Here is a 14904-nt window from a genome sequence, read left to right as displayed (position 1 = left end):
TGCTATACTATCAGACACTATCACATTATTTTGATTATTCTGTTTTTAATCCAGTTTAAACTTAAAGGTTTTCTAAAGAGCATAAAGAGAACAGCCCATTTCATTCTCTGCTTCTTTAAATGCATCATTTATCATAACTGAAAATAATAAAGGACTTATTATTCTTCCTTGGAGTCCCATTTTCTAAACCATATTTCCCTGAATAATCTCACCAACTCTTCCCTGTATTACCTGCTCTGTTAAAAAGTGATCTAACCAGTTATAGATTCTATTTTCCTCAGTTTAATCATTAATCCTTCTTTCCACATCATATCATGAGCCTTTTCTGTATCTAGAAAGAACGCCAAAACACTTTCTTTATTAACTTTAGCTTTCATTCCCTCATGCTGTAAACATAACGCTGGGTCCATAGTGTAAAATGTTGTAGATTTGGCTTTTTTTGTGTGTATTGCAGCTCTGATCACCAGAGGCCTCACTCTGTTCTTTCTGACTTCCGTTTTATCCCATGATGTATGCTGAAGCTGTTGCTACAGTTTTTGGCTCGAAGGCAAGATATTTCAGAGCTAAAGTAATCCATCTACCATTCGGAGCTGCAAGCGGGCAGAGTGGTCTGTAGACTATAATTCTACAACTTTATTTAAGTTTTTATCCACTGACTGTGTGGATGTAAATTCATTGTTTGTTTATTGTCTGTTTGTAGTTCTGCGGTGGTCTACAGTGCATTCTGTTGCTAGCTGAGCAAGCCATTTAAGTGCATCGATAAAGAAAGGATCTGTAGTTAAAGAACCAGAGTCCTATATATAGTGATATTCTATACATAGTGTTCCTCCCTCTCCTAAAACCACTTTGATGCTTAGATAAATATCCACTGGTTCAATAAAAATGTGCCTCCAAAGTAACAACACTGGCACGGCTTCCTTTAGACGGCCTCTTTATTAAACGCTGTAAAAACTTCAGAAATAGAAGACAAAGCTTTAGATAACGATACATTTACAGACAATCAGGTGACACCTGCTTTAACAGAAGTTACCTCGTGACCTCCTGCCACTTCAGAGGTCTTAAACAGTTTAATTCTTCCAAGTCAACTCTAAATTAAAATATTAAGTAATTAAAACACCATAATCAATAAACATGCAAAATATTACAAACATAACTACAAATACCTTGACAGCTACAGTAAACACAAGGCTGCTCCACATAACAGGGCTTCTGCTGCTTCTATATTTATTCAGGTCTCGGCTCTTCAGCTATGACCTGCAGGCGTTGGAGGGCCGCAAATATTATCTTGCAGGCAAGCTGATGGCCTGGTCCGTCATCCATAACGGTCCAGGCCTCCCATGCTTGCAGCCTGCTCTGCACAGACTCATATGTGGCCAGCCATGGGACCTTTATGAGTTTGACCTGGCGTGCCTGGAGGAGGATGCCCGTGCCTGTATGGAGCAGGTGACTACATCGTCAACTTTTACGGTTTGCTCGAACCTCTCTGAAAAAGTACAATGTGATAGATTAATTGCTGTGTTCTCAGTGATTTAAAGAATGCAAATTCTGTATGCATTTTTGATGAAATATCAGAATGTAGAAAAAAGAAGTACTCTGATACCCTTATTCCTTAATTTATACCCCACCCCTACCCCACATTTAGAGATCAAAAGCTGCTCTACACCTGAGGAGCTGCACGCCCTTAAGTCCAGTCGGGGAGACTGGATCGTTGAATGTGGTGTGCCTGCTATATATAGCGCCACAATTTCGGACCTACCTAGGGCGTCCCAGAGGATTGTGGCTCACTTCATCTTCCACCGGTAAGAAGTAGTTATTGTAGTACTGATATCCCACTGTGTTAGGTTCGAGCCTGCATTCAAGGATCTATAGATGTGGTGTTGTCACACGCTTATACTAATACTTATACTAATACTAACACATGCAAGAAAACAGGGGAGGTGATTTATTGGGTGGCTGCACTTGAACAGCTAAAAATGAATGACAACATTACTGTCCCCGTTTCCTATTTTAATTCTGATATGTATTAACTTTTATCGACGAACTGGAAACACCCCAGATTAGATTTTAGAAATATAGTGAGCTTAGTGTTATGAGAGAAGAACAGGGGTGACAATACACAACCTTGTGTGGTGCCAATTTTAATTAAACAAACACAACACAACAAACAAAGCCAGTTTTAATCAAATAAACACAATAACTAAAACTAGTAGAGCTCTTGTAAAATTATCTGTAAAAAGCATTTAAGAAAAAAACAGCATCTCATACAATTGCATTTACAAAAAAAAACGGAACAAAACAGTGAAAGCACATAATAAACTAAACTTCTGAGTGGATGTATTTCTTTAATCCATTCTGACGCCAATATAATCACAAAACAGCCACAGCATGACATGGACCGTGTCTCTGCCATACGCTGGCTGGTCCGCCATATTGGAAGTCTGCCTTATGAATCAATGAAACCAGTTGGAAAGCAAGTGGATTCTCTGAATATAAACTCTGCAGGTTTATATTGAACTTCATGTTGTCGATGGTCTGATGCCCATTGAAATATTTACAGATGTATTTGAACCAATTGCTCATTTCCTAATTACCGAATTGGCTCATAGTAATTTATTAGGATGATATGTGTCATGAGATGACATTTTAGTGTTTGAAGCTACTGCAGAGGGCTGTTACACAAAACCAGGATGGTGGATTCAGAAAGCTGTGGACGTGCATTTACCTGGGTTAATTAAGCCTGGCTTCACAGAGCCACGCCTCCTGAGCCTGGTTTAGCCTTTGAGAAACAGAGAAAGCCAGGATGAACCGATGGCGCCATGTCAAACCTAGCTTTATGTCTGATCCTTGATTTCTGAATCCTGCTTTAGTGAAACAGCCCTTAGTTGACGACCATTGATCTAAAAATTAGGTGAATCTTTTGGGAGAATCCCCTGAAGCATTCATGTGATGCTAGAGGATTTTGGCAAAGATTGCAGCTGATCTGAAACCCTTAGAAATGCTGTTGTGTTACATTCAGACTTTATGCATCCTTTTCCCATGGATTTACTTTATTCTCCTTGTGAAGTTTCATTATTATTGTTGTTTATCAGAATGAAAGTCACAGTGTGAGAGTGGCAGCAGCTGCACTGAATTTATTCAATTATTTCATTTTGTTTTATGATTTGAAAATAACAGCATGTATTAATGAACAGCAGGAGCAGTAAATACACTTGAATGTAGCTCAAGGCTAATTTCCATCCATAGTCTTAAAGAAAATAAAGGTGGGGCTATCTGTGCAAAGGTGCATTTCCTGCACTGGATCTCACAATCCCCCCTTCTTATGCTTAACTCATCCTTCACAATTTTTTTTTTTTTTAAATGAATTCCTCTAAGGGTGGTGGGCAGAGCCATTTAATGCCCTAAACTTTAGCCAACAATATTTAATATCTGGAGATTTTCAACATTAAGGAAGCTATATTTCTCTAGAAGGGCACATGTATGAAATTACATCGACTTCCTTTTTAAGTGTTTTAATGGACCTTTTATAGGGTTATTTGATTGGTTTTTGTGCAATCTGATACAGAGCTTAGTCAGGACATTCCTCAGGGACAGCAGCAGGAAACTCAGGTTGGAAGGCAGGAAGAGACCTTCCTCAATAGATCAGGAGATGACCAGGTTTACATCTGTTAGAAAACTCTACTTTGTCAAACTAATTCTAAGTTGTTGTCATTTGTCACTGAACTGTATGTTAAACATGTTTTTCTTAAATACTCTAGATCTATCCTGGGCATTTATCAGAGGAATGGAGAAGGAAACAGTCAAAGTCAAAATTTCTTCAGTAATTCACCGTCCAGGAAATGGAAACTCTTCAATTTCTATGTTTTGTTGCTCAACAAATCTCTGAAATCGAATGAAATTCAGCAAAAGCTCTGACATCTGACTACTTCTGTCTACTTCAGCCTTTAAACTCCATGCAGATTTTATACAAGTCACATCATTAAGCTACTTTAGATTTAGTCACCTTGATATGTTAGATTTCTCAAAGAATTAGAACATTTAAATTTTGTGCTAATTTAAGAATTTTGGAGAGCTGGCATTTGCTAAAATCCTTAGAGATGAAAAACTGTTGGTTACAGTCAGAAATGAAGAACAGAAAAACAAAGTGATGAGCAGCCAGAGTATTTGTAAAACAAAATATTATTCAGGTAAAGATTTAGGGAGAGGATAAAGTAGTTAGAGGCAGGGGCGTAGGTTTGATTTCAACTTTGGTAGGGACACTATCGGTCTGATGTCATTGGTCCTATGCAAAATATGCATGCTCGTTTTTTTATGCTTGACGTGAAAATCAGGGTGTCTATCATATATCATAGAGAAAAGCAGCATTTCTTGCTACACTTATACAAATTCTTCAAGCACTACAAACACTAGATGCTGTTTTTCAATGTTTGAAGCATCACCGGCTCTAATGAATGTAGAATTAGGACTATTTTCCACTCCAAATTACCAGCAACTAAGACAGTAAGTAAATCTGTGCCTATTTAACCAAATATAGTCTAAATCAACATATTCTCATTATCAGTTCTTATGAAATCGTACGAAAAGTTATGCACACTGTTTCGTACATTTTGGACGTTTTTCCTCAAAACACCACATCAGTGCGCATGCGCTGGCAGACAGAAAAAAAAAAGCAGATCCGCGGACGGACGTAAAACTGGGAAAAACAGTGCAATCATCACTTATTCATGTCTCTAACTACGTTGCTTGCTGTTTTATATTTTAGGGTTACGAACTCATAATGAGAATTCATCAGATTAATCGATTATTGAAATAATGTCAACAAATTTAGTAATCGATTAATCGTTAACTGAAGTATAGAGACCCTAAAACATGTCTTTAGCTCACAGTGTGACCCACTTAGAGCAGGAATTATACCAAAATTGTAAAAAAAGTTATGAACATTTTGCATTTTAGATAAAAAATGTTTGCGTCTGTCAGCATTCTCCATACAAAAGTCCTCTACTGCTGTATTGTAAACTATAAACATGTTCTTCACATCTAATTGTTGGTAGGGACAAGTAGGTCAGTCCAAAATTTTGGTAGGGACATGTCCCTATGGTCCCTATGCAAACCTACGCCCATGGTTAGAGGGGTGATTACAAGTATCCCAGTGGAGGAGGTTTAGACACGGTATTTATGGTGGTGAAGTGAGCAAAATCAAAAGATTGATGAGAACAGTGGCAGGTGAAAGAGTGGAAAGTCTCTTGGTAATGTTGGAGTTTCAAACAAATGTTCTTCCTGAAAGGGTAAAGTTTGGTTTTTTTTGTTTTCTTTTAGGGCCATATATCCCTCCTCCTCTCAGGTGTTCTAAATGCCAGAGATATGGACACATCGCAGCAGCATGTAGGGGAAAACAGAGATGTCCAAAGTGTGGAGGAGAGCATAGCTATGATGAATGTAACAATGGGAAGGAAACTAGTTGGAGTTGTGGAGGGCAACATAGAGTGACCTATGGAAGATGTGAGGTCAGAAGAAAAGCAATGGAAATCGAAGAGGTTAAAGTCACTAATAAAATAAGTTATGCAGAAGCCGCTAAAAGAGTGAAGCCAAAAGAAGTGATGATAAGGAAGGTTCAGCCAAATCCAACACCAGAACAAAGACAGAGTGGAAAATGTGATAACAGTTGAAAGATTATGTAAATGTACAGATCAAGTTAAGCTGGTCGTACACTGTGCAATTTTTTTTAATCGTTGCACGCATCTGCTGCTCACACTGTACAACTAAATGCAGGGTTTAGTCGTACAGGGTTTAGTCGTACAGTGTGAGCTCACAACTCACGATTTATGTTCGGCCCGACGCTCTGATACGATCTACCTGCTCACACTGTACGACTAAAAACCACGTTGGACTGAGCTACGCAGTGAGATGGAGCTGCTCTGTAGCTCTCTATCCTGAAGCTAAACAAAGAGAAGAGGAATATTAAGCTCACAATAGTGAACCGCGCTGCCTTGGCAATTTGTGCAATTTTGTGCTGCAGGTCCTAGAAAGAAAGAGCGATGACGTATTTGGAAAAAGGACGTGGCTGAGCCGGCGTGGCTGCTGCGGTCTGTCTATTTTACAGACAGAGCTGCATTTCACTCATTGCATCCCTGCCATGCTTCTGGGTTTACATGTTTGATTTTCTCCCGACCTCATGATTCCTGATCGGGAGGTAGTCGTGAGAGGCTGATTGCCGCTCGTAACTCCCTGTACACTACACAACGTATGATCAGGCTGAAAGTCGTGCCGCCCGAAAGATTCTCGCACAACCGGAAAATTGCCCCGAAAATCGCACAATGTACGCCGGGCTTTAAGCAAAAAACTGAAAAAAATCGAAATAATAGTGAAAGGGGCGGAGAGGTTTTTTGGTATAAAGGACATATCCTGGGAACACATAAATAAGAGATTAGGGGCAGAAGGAAAGACAGGAGGACAGGAAGACAAAACCTGAACATTTTACAATGGAAAGCTAAAAGCCTTATTGCAATGGACAAGAGTTTAAAGGATTTGTTAGAGAATTTAAAGAAGATCTAAATATTATATGTATTCAGGAAACTTGGATTAAACCAAATCTACATACAAGAACACTTCAATGAATATTAAAACTATATACAAATATATACAGATGAATAAAAATATGGCTAATAGGGATAGCATTTATTATACCAAAGTTTCAAAGGAAGGATTAGTGATGGAGCTTCAGTGGATACAGGAGAAATTCTCGCTTTGCTTTTAGCAGTTCAATGGGTGGAAGAGGTAAGACCATTAAAATCTATTGTTTGCTCAGATTCTAGTTCATCATTAGTTCGTTTGCAAAATTATCAGTCAGACAGTAGACCAGATATATTAAGTTCTATTAAGATTGTGATTTATATGAAACCATATAAAGAAACACATTTTTACAATCCATGAGGTTTTTATTGCTGCTCATTCATCAATTTAGAAGTGATTAGAATAATTAAAAACATCCACAGCAGAATATAATCCATAAAATCAGTTGTATAAAATAGGTGATAGTTACTTTCAATCATAGCAGGTAAATAGAACATCTACAGAATCAAGAACAAAACTATTAGAATTAGTTCAAAGGAAAATTATACTTTCAAAAAATCTTTAAAAAGCAGAAACTTCACACTTCTAGAGGAGTCAGATTTCTTTAATACATTATTAAGACAAAGGCTTTTTACAGAGTTAAAGCAGGTTCAAACTGATCAGTAAAAATAACAGCAACATCATCAATCTAGTTTATCTTTTTAAACAAACATGTTTCATCATTTTAGGACTTCAATTTACCTGAACTACAGACTCCAGCCTCTAAACTGAGTTCTTTGATGTCCCGTAGTTTAACCCCATAATCCCAGCACCCCCTTTCAAGGTGGCTGGAGCTACTTTGCAACATTAATTAGCTTGTAGCTGACTAACTCTGAGACTGACACACACTTCTATATGTCCCAAATCTTCCTCTGAGACTCCTCTATAGATGATCTACTTCATTCTAATATCTATTCACCATAGCTCTAACACTGGGCCAGAAAAGCACCGATAGCTGAGATGCAATTATGATGCAATCTTATAACAATAATTGGTTTCCAAATTTTCAATTTCAAGAATAAATTCATTCAGAAAAACTTGTCTCACGCCCTTCCAAAATGACACGGTAGATGTCCACTCTAAATGATTTCAATCTAAACATCTAAAACGTCCCGCTTGATCGTCGTATGGACAGCAAACTTCCTACAACTGAGGCCTGTTTCACAAAGCCAGACTTAAATCCTCGATTCTGAATTGATCTAGCTTAAGGTTGGAAACCCAGTTGTTGGTTCCTCAACAGCTGTGCCTCGTTTAATCAACTAAGTAGATCCACCCAGAACTGAGTATGTGCATGTATGAGCAATTATTAAAAGCCACCATGAGAACAGGCAACATGAAGGGCCTGTTTAACCACTGGAACTAGAGATTTTAATGCAGCAACAAAAAAGTAGAAAGTATTTCAGTATGTAATCAATGAATGAATACTAATACCAACCCTAAACTAATGCCTTTTTATCCTGCAGAATCTATGTAACCAATTTAAACTATATGTAATCTGAAAATACTTTCAGCATTGACTCATGTATTGTAAAAAAATAAAAAAATGCTTTTGTTTGTTTGCCCATATTAAATAAACTAAACAGTTTATTCTGTCAACTGAGCAGATTTTTATCACATTAATTCCACGCTGGGATGTAATGCAAGCCATTCTAGGGGACTGGTGCTATTTGACTTGTTTTCTATAATGCTGTTATCACACATCAATGTTCTCTCACCAATATAAAGGGCTGTTAAATATCTGTTAAAGTAATCTGCAATGCTGCAGATGTGAGGACGAATAAGGTCGTGGATGTATGGAATGGATTGTGAGGTGAAACGGTAGCGCTCATTAAGATAACTTTCTGAATACAACGTACATCTATACGCAGTCTGAGAAACCTCTCCCTGTAAATATTCTATTCTCTGTGAATTAATGCAGTTCATTCTTTAATAAGATCCTTATCAAAAGGACATGCAATGTTTTATTTTAAAGCCTAAATGTGTCTAATGGACCTAGTGAAGAATATTTTTTTATTGGTTGCACAAAACTATGACAAAAATCTCCTGAGAAAATCAGGAAATAAAACGTGTTTGGCTTCAAGGTGGGTATAGACAGGACACAGAGTTCACTGAGGAAAACCTTCTTCCGACCAGGTTAGCTCTGGGCACAATGTTACTATAGTTACGGAAACAAGAGAATGAGGAAACTCTTTGTGAACAGAAAACTCAGAGTTTCCGTGATATCAGGTACAGAAAAACTGGGTTTTTCAGTAAACTTGATTTGTGAAATGGAACCCAATCTTGTACCCAAGATGTTTATTCCCTTCATTACAGAAAAAGTAAGAAATTATGAATGTAAACATTTTGTTGTTGTTATTAGGGCAATTTTCTTTTTTTTGGCAATTTAAATCTAATTTAACCAGGCCCAAAATAATTAACTCATATCACCATATTCACCCGGCACCTAAATATTTAACTCAGCCTGAAGAAGGTCTTTAAGCTGAGAGATTCTCATGTAATGAGGTGAAGGAGTTTCTACATGGACATTTATTGTGAGTCAAACGTGGAAAACGCCTCTACTGTTCATTCCTGGGGCGTCTAACAGCTGTGACTTCTTACCTGAAACATTAAATCTTTTTTATATAAATCATTCCACATCATTGTGAGGGACCGAGATGAAAAGCATTAAGAGTCACAGGAATTAATCCAAAAATAGTTTTTCTTTATTTTTAACCCAAAAAAGAAACTTACAAAAAAATACATGGGTTCAAGTTATAAAAGAGGCCAACCAAAAAGAGAAAATTTTACTCAAGCAAACTGTGCCCAAACTAACTGGCTGCATAACAAACATAACTGACCTAACAAAGAAATGACACATAAGGGTACATATACACTGGCTGATCAGACCATTAACACAATAGAGGTAATTCAAACTAAACAACCACAAATGACAAACATTGGCATTACAGTTAGGTTTGGCAAAAAAAAACAACAAATCTATATCTTAGAAAAATTAAAACAAATCTTAAGTGAAAGATTAAAAAAATTAGAAAAGGAAAATTCAAATTCCCCCCTTAAGCAACACCTAATGGAACAGTCCAATTTCCCCTCCTGCATTTTGCAGATCTGAACCCTGGCTGCCATCTTTTGTCTGGCCAAACGTCTAGGCACAACAGGTAAGAAACATTAGTGACAAAAACAGAAAGAAATATGAATGACTGCAAACAATAACAGTGAACTAAATGTGCGCGCTAACAAATAGAACACCTGCATTTGAACTAAGAATAAAGTTTATTGCAAACTAAAGTATGTTTTTGGATTAAATAAATAAAAGTGAATGCATAGTGCAGACTTAAGATGTGGCCATGGGTTTGGCCATCACAATCATGCATTAATATAAGTCATCCAACTACTCAAACTTTTGGCACAAATCATTCAAAACAACTTCTTACCTGTGTAAATTCTTATGCACCAGCAAAGCTTTTTCCAAAGGAGAAACACAAAATGCTTTTCAAATGTTCGAGTTCTTATGTGATTATCAAGATCAAACTTTGAGGTGAAGCTTTTTCCTCAGCGCAGACATTTAAAGGCTTCTCATCTGTGTGAATTTGGATGTGTCTTTTAAGGCAAGACTTTTTAGTGAAGCATTTTCCACAGGAGAGACATTTAAAAGGCTTTTCACCTGTATGAGTTAATATGTGGTTAGTCAAAGTACCCTTTCGATTAAAACTTTTACCACAAACCATACAAGAGAACGGCCTTTCACCTGTGTGAATTCTGATGTGTCTATCAAAAGCGGATCTAAGGCTGAAGCTTTTTCCACAGGGCAGACATTTATAAATCTTTTCACCTGTATGAGTTACTATGTGGTCAGTCAAAATACCTTTTTGATTAAAACTTTTGCCACAAACTGTACAAGAGAATGGCTTCTCACCTGTGTGAATTCTCATGTGACTAGTCAAACTACTTTTTTTAGGAAAATTTTTGTTACAACTGTTACAGGAAAAAGGCTTCTCACCAGTGTGAATTATGATGTGTCTATCAAGATTATATTTCTGAGTGAAGCGTTTCCCACAGGATACACATTTAAAAAGCTTTTCAGCTGTATGAGTTCTCAGATGTAAAGTCAAACTCCTTTTTACAAAAAAACTTTTGCTACAAACTTTACAGGAAAACGGGTTCTCACCTGTGTGAATTCGGACGTGTGCGTCAAGAAGAGATTTCTGAGAAAAGCTTTTTCCACAGGACAGACAATTAAAAGGTTTTTCACCTGTATGAGTTATTATGTGGTCAGTCAAAGTACGCTTTTGGTTAAAATGTTTTCCACAAGCCATACAAGAGAACGGCTTCTCTCCTTTGTGAATTCCGATGTGTCTATTAAGATTAGATTTATAAGAAAAGCTTTTTTCACAGAACACACATTTAAACATCTTCTGACCTGTGTGTGTTCTCATGTGAACCATTAAATATTCTTTTTTTAGAAAGTTTTCTCCACATGTCAAACATGGGAAAGGTTTCTCTCCTGTATCTTCAGTATCTTGCTTCAGAACAAGCTGGTCTTCATGCTCACTTATGGGGAGCTCCATGGTTTCCTCTTTTGTCCAGGGATGTTCTGGCTTCTGCTGCTCTTCTCTTTCCTGTAGACGGTCTGGAAAGACAAACACAGCAGAAAGGCTTTCTATTGTAGGTGAATCATCCTTGTGTCAATCTAACTACATATACACTCCTAGGAATGACATTTCCCAGGATGCACAGGAACAACGAAAATGTGAAAATAATGTCAGGCAGGTAATTCAGCTAATCTATTTTTTATTTACTTATTGACCACATCGCATTACATAACACTTTGTATGAAATGTAAAAGTCTTCTAACAATTTTTACTGACTCTGGAAATTATCACCAATTTTCCTTTTAAATTATGGTAACGGTATATATTCAGTTCAGAGCCCAGGCCTAATCTGAACAGATGATCTACAGATCTTAACCATTAAAGAAATGTTGAAACTTCTTCTTAGATTATTTTTTTAGGATGGACTGTTCAGGTTTTGCCCAGAGACTGCTGGAGATCGGCACCAGGCCCACTGCAACTCTTCTGATAACCCTCAAATGAGGGAAAACACATAGATTAGTACATCACAGAAGGCCAAAAGAACAGGAAGGAGCGCCCCAGAAAGCCAGAGCTCCATTCCATTCTGGTTCTATCCAGCTCTTTATCAAGCCTTCTGTCTCTGCTGACCTCAGTGCAGAGCAAAACCGCAAACCCTCTGACTTCAGCTCCTTAAACACAATAAGTAGAGAACTTCTTAAAAGGATGGTTAAAAAAAACACAGTACACCTTTTCTAAATGCACAAATTTGGGTAATGCAAAACATAACAAAAATAAGGAAAAAGTTAACAGATAACATTTTGCATCACATTATTCTCCAGAAATGATGTTGACTTTCAGCACTTTTACAGTCAGGGAGCTTTTTCCAGATCAGTGGAGCATATGAACTAAATGCTAGTTCTCCATGTTTGGTTTTAGTTCTGGGTGTAGAGAGGAGGCTGGAACTAGAAGACCTGAATGGTCTGGGAGGTTGATAAACTGAAAACAAATCTGTTATTTATTGTGGTGCTGATCCATTCAGTGATTTCTAGACCAACAGATTAATTTTAAAGTCTATTCAGTGAGCTACAGGGAGCAAGTGGAAGGACTTCAGAACCGGGCTGATGCTTTCTACTTTCGTAGTTCTAGTGAGATCACGGGCAGCAGAGTTTTGGATTCTGTCTGATGCATTTTTAGGCTAACCTAGACACTGTTTCAGAGATTAATTCTACTAAAGATAGATGCATGAATGCGTTTTTCTAGATCCTGTTTGGACATTAGTCCTTTAATTCTGGATATGATCTTCAGGTAATGAAAGGCTGACTTAGTAACTGCCTTTAAGCGCTTCTGAAGGTTCAGGTCTGACTCCATTATAACACCAAGATTTTGGCCATAATCTCTGGTTTCTAGCTGTAGGAGCTGGAGCTGTGTGCTAAATATGGATCTCTCCTCATTTGGTCTGAAAATTATTACCTCAGTTTTGGAGAAAAGTTGTAACATAACCACTATGTTATTTTCTCTTTTTGTAAGAAGTGCATTAAAGTGTACCGATAAGAAACTGTCTTGTAGAACAGTTATCTCATTGATAATGTTGTGTTTACAGTTTTATATTTTTCTTTTATGCTACTTTCATTGGGTTACATTTTTAGTAAGACTAATTATAAAAATCGATTTTGAGAGGCTTTTATTTTGACATCCAGTTAAACAGGAAGTTGTTAGAGGATGTGTTACAGGAGTCAGTTTGAGCCTGTCTGCAGCAGAGACAGCTGCCTTCATCTTCCACTCCTAATGTGTTACAGTTTGCTTCCTTGCTTGTTCAAGCAATGTCCGAAAGTATTTTGTTTTTGGAATCTGACAAATTTCTAGTAACTTTCATGGTAATTCATATGTTGGTTTTAGAAATGTTATAACAAATGCATGGTGTTCAGCTAAAATGTAATTCATGTGGATTCATGTACAATTCTTGACATATATTTTGTATATGTTTGTATTTCAGTTTCACAAAGTAAAGATTCAGTAAATTCACAACAAAGAATCTGCTTTTGTGGAGTTGCTGAGTATCTGTTTAGCTGCTTGGATAGCTAACTCTTAGCGAGGCCGAGACAGATAACATTATTTCGAATATTCACTGGTTAAAAATGATGATGGGAATTAATATGCTGGGTTATTTTGGTGAGGAGAAATTTCTCAATCAATAGGGGCGTATGCGTCGTTGTGCGCGGCTCGACAGGTGAGGAAGACGCGCACTGACAGGTCTGTGCAGCGAGGGTTTTTGTTTGGTTGCTTGTTAAAAACAAGTCAAAAAATAAAGGAAGAAAGATAAAACACAGTCAGAGTTTGTGTCAGTGCCACAGATCACCTCAGATCATGTAGAAAACTGATCGGAGTTTGCTCCCACAGGACGCCGCCCGGTGCAAGGAGACGCCACCCAGGGGAGAGAAAGACGCTCCGGTGAGACCTGGACTTTATTTTTCTTTTTGGGGTTTTTGGTGGTACCACTCTTTTTCTAATCTTTTTTGGCGGAGTTGTCATTTGGATTTTTCGTTTTGGAATGGACTTTAGACTTCCAGGATTATGTTTTGAGTTCGGAGCGTATGTAACTGCTGTGTGGACATTATTATTAAAATAAAAAAAGAATGGACAGTTTTGGACTTTCAGTCATTAGGGTTGTTTTGTTTTTTGCAGATATAAATTGAGAGTTTAGGTTTACTTATAAATTGGTTGTGAAGGATTTTGGGTTATTGATCATTTATACTGGTTATTGAATAAACTTTGGATTCTTGGTAGTATTGCAAGGTTTTTTTTTTTTTTTTTTATAAATCTTTGTTTGCTAATAAAATCAACATAATCTTACTAAGGGTTTGGATATTTTTTTCTTTGGTCTCAGATTTATAATGTAACACATTTTGCCTGTTTTCCTGTGAGTATTTTCTGAGTTCTGCTTTTAATCAAGCTGAATTTTACAAAGTTCAGCATATCCATGTATTGATCAGTTCTAAGCATCTAGCCAATGCTCTCATGGGTTAATGATGTAAAGCTGCGTGTCGCCTGCATAGTTATAGTAACTGATAATGCTGCTATAACCTGAGCTAAGGGGAGCATGTAGATGTTGAATAGGAGGAACCCCACATGTGATTTGTCTGGTCTCTGTTTTAAAGTTCCCCTCTGAAACATAAAAGTCCCTGTCCCTCAAGTACGATTTAAACCAGTTAATAGAATGTCGCTGAACACTTTAATCAGGACAGTCTCTGTACTGTGGTTGGAACAGAAAGCTGAATGGAACACATGAAAGCAGCTGGTCCTTGTTAGAAAGGCAGTTAACTAGGGCTGGGTATTTTGGCCAAAGTCCTAAATTGATTCGATTTTGATTCATACAGTTCTGAATCGATTCAATTCGATTCGATCTGCTCTAACAATAATGAAAGTGGCTCAACTGTTGCACAATACACATGTATTTAATTTTTTTTTCTTTCATATCAAAACAAAGTGCAAACAAAGTGCAGACTTGTAAACACCACAGTTTAAACTTGGGATGTAAACGAAACTGTCAAGTCTCAAAGTGCTAACTTGTACAAATGAAAGTTTTGCAAGTGAAAAACTTTTACTTCAACCCTGCAATTTGATTAAATGCATTTTCTCTTAAGGGCCAAAAAATACTGGCAAATAAATAGGAAGGTAAACTTGGGTCGGATGCAATCATAAACGACCTTTACCACTACCAAACCATGGAGAA

At 37.3% G+C, this 14904-nt stretch overlaps 1 protein-coding gene across 1 annotated transcript; it reads right to left on the bottom strand.

Moving 5' to 3' along the window:
• Nucleotides 1–10112: 10112 nt before the first annotated feature.
• Nucleotides 10113–11211, bottom strand: LOC107080761 (gastrula zinc finger protein XlCGF8.2DB-like). The gene has a single exon (XM_015368965.1). It carries the CDS (start codon nt 11169–11171, stop codon nt 10113–10115), a length of 1059 nt encoding a protein of 352 aa, XP_015224451.1. The 5' UTR covers nt 11172–11211.
• Nucleotides 11212–14904: the final 3693 nt, after the last annotated feature.

The sequence above is a fragment of the Cyprinodon variegatus genome, unplaced genomic scaffold, assembly GCF_000732505.1.
Source record: "Cyprinodon variegatus isolate N-32 unplaced genomic scaffold, C_variegatus-1.0 Scaffold2298, whole genome shotgun sequence".
In the NCBI taxonomy this organism is placed as follows: Eukaryota; Metazoa; Chordata; class Actinopteri; order Cyprinodontiformes; family Cyprinodontidae; genus Cyprinodon; species Cyprinodon variegatus.
The sequence above is the reverse complement of the archived record's forward strand: the minus strand, read 5'-3'. Positions and strand labels throughout refer to the sequence as shown.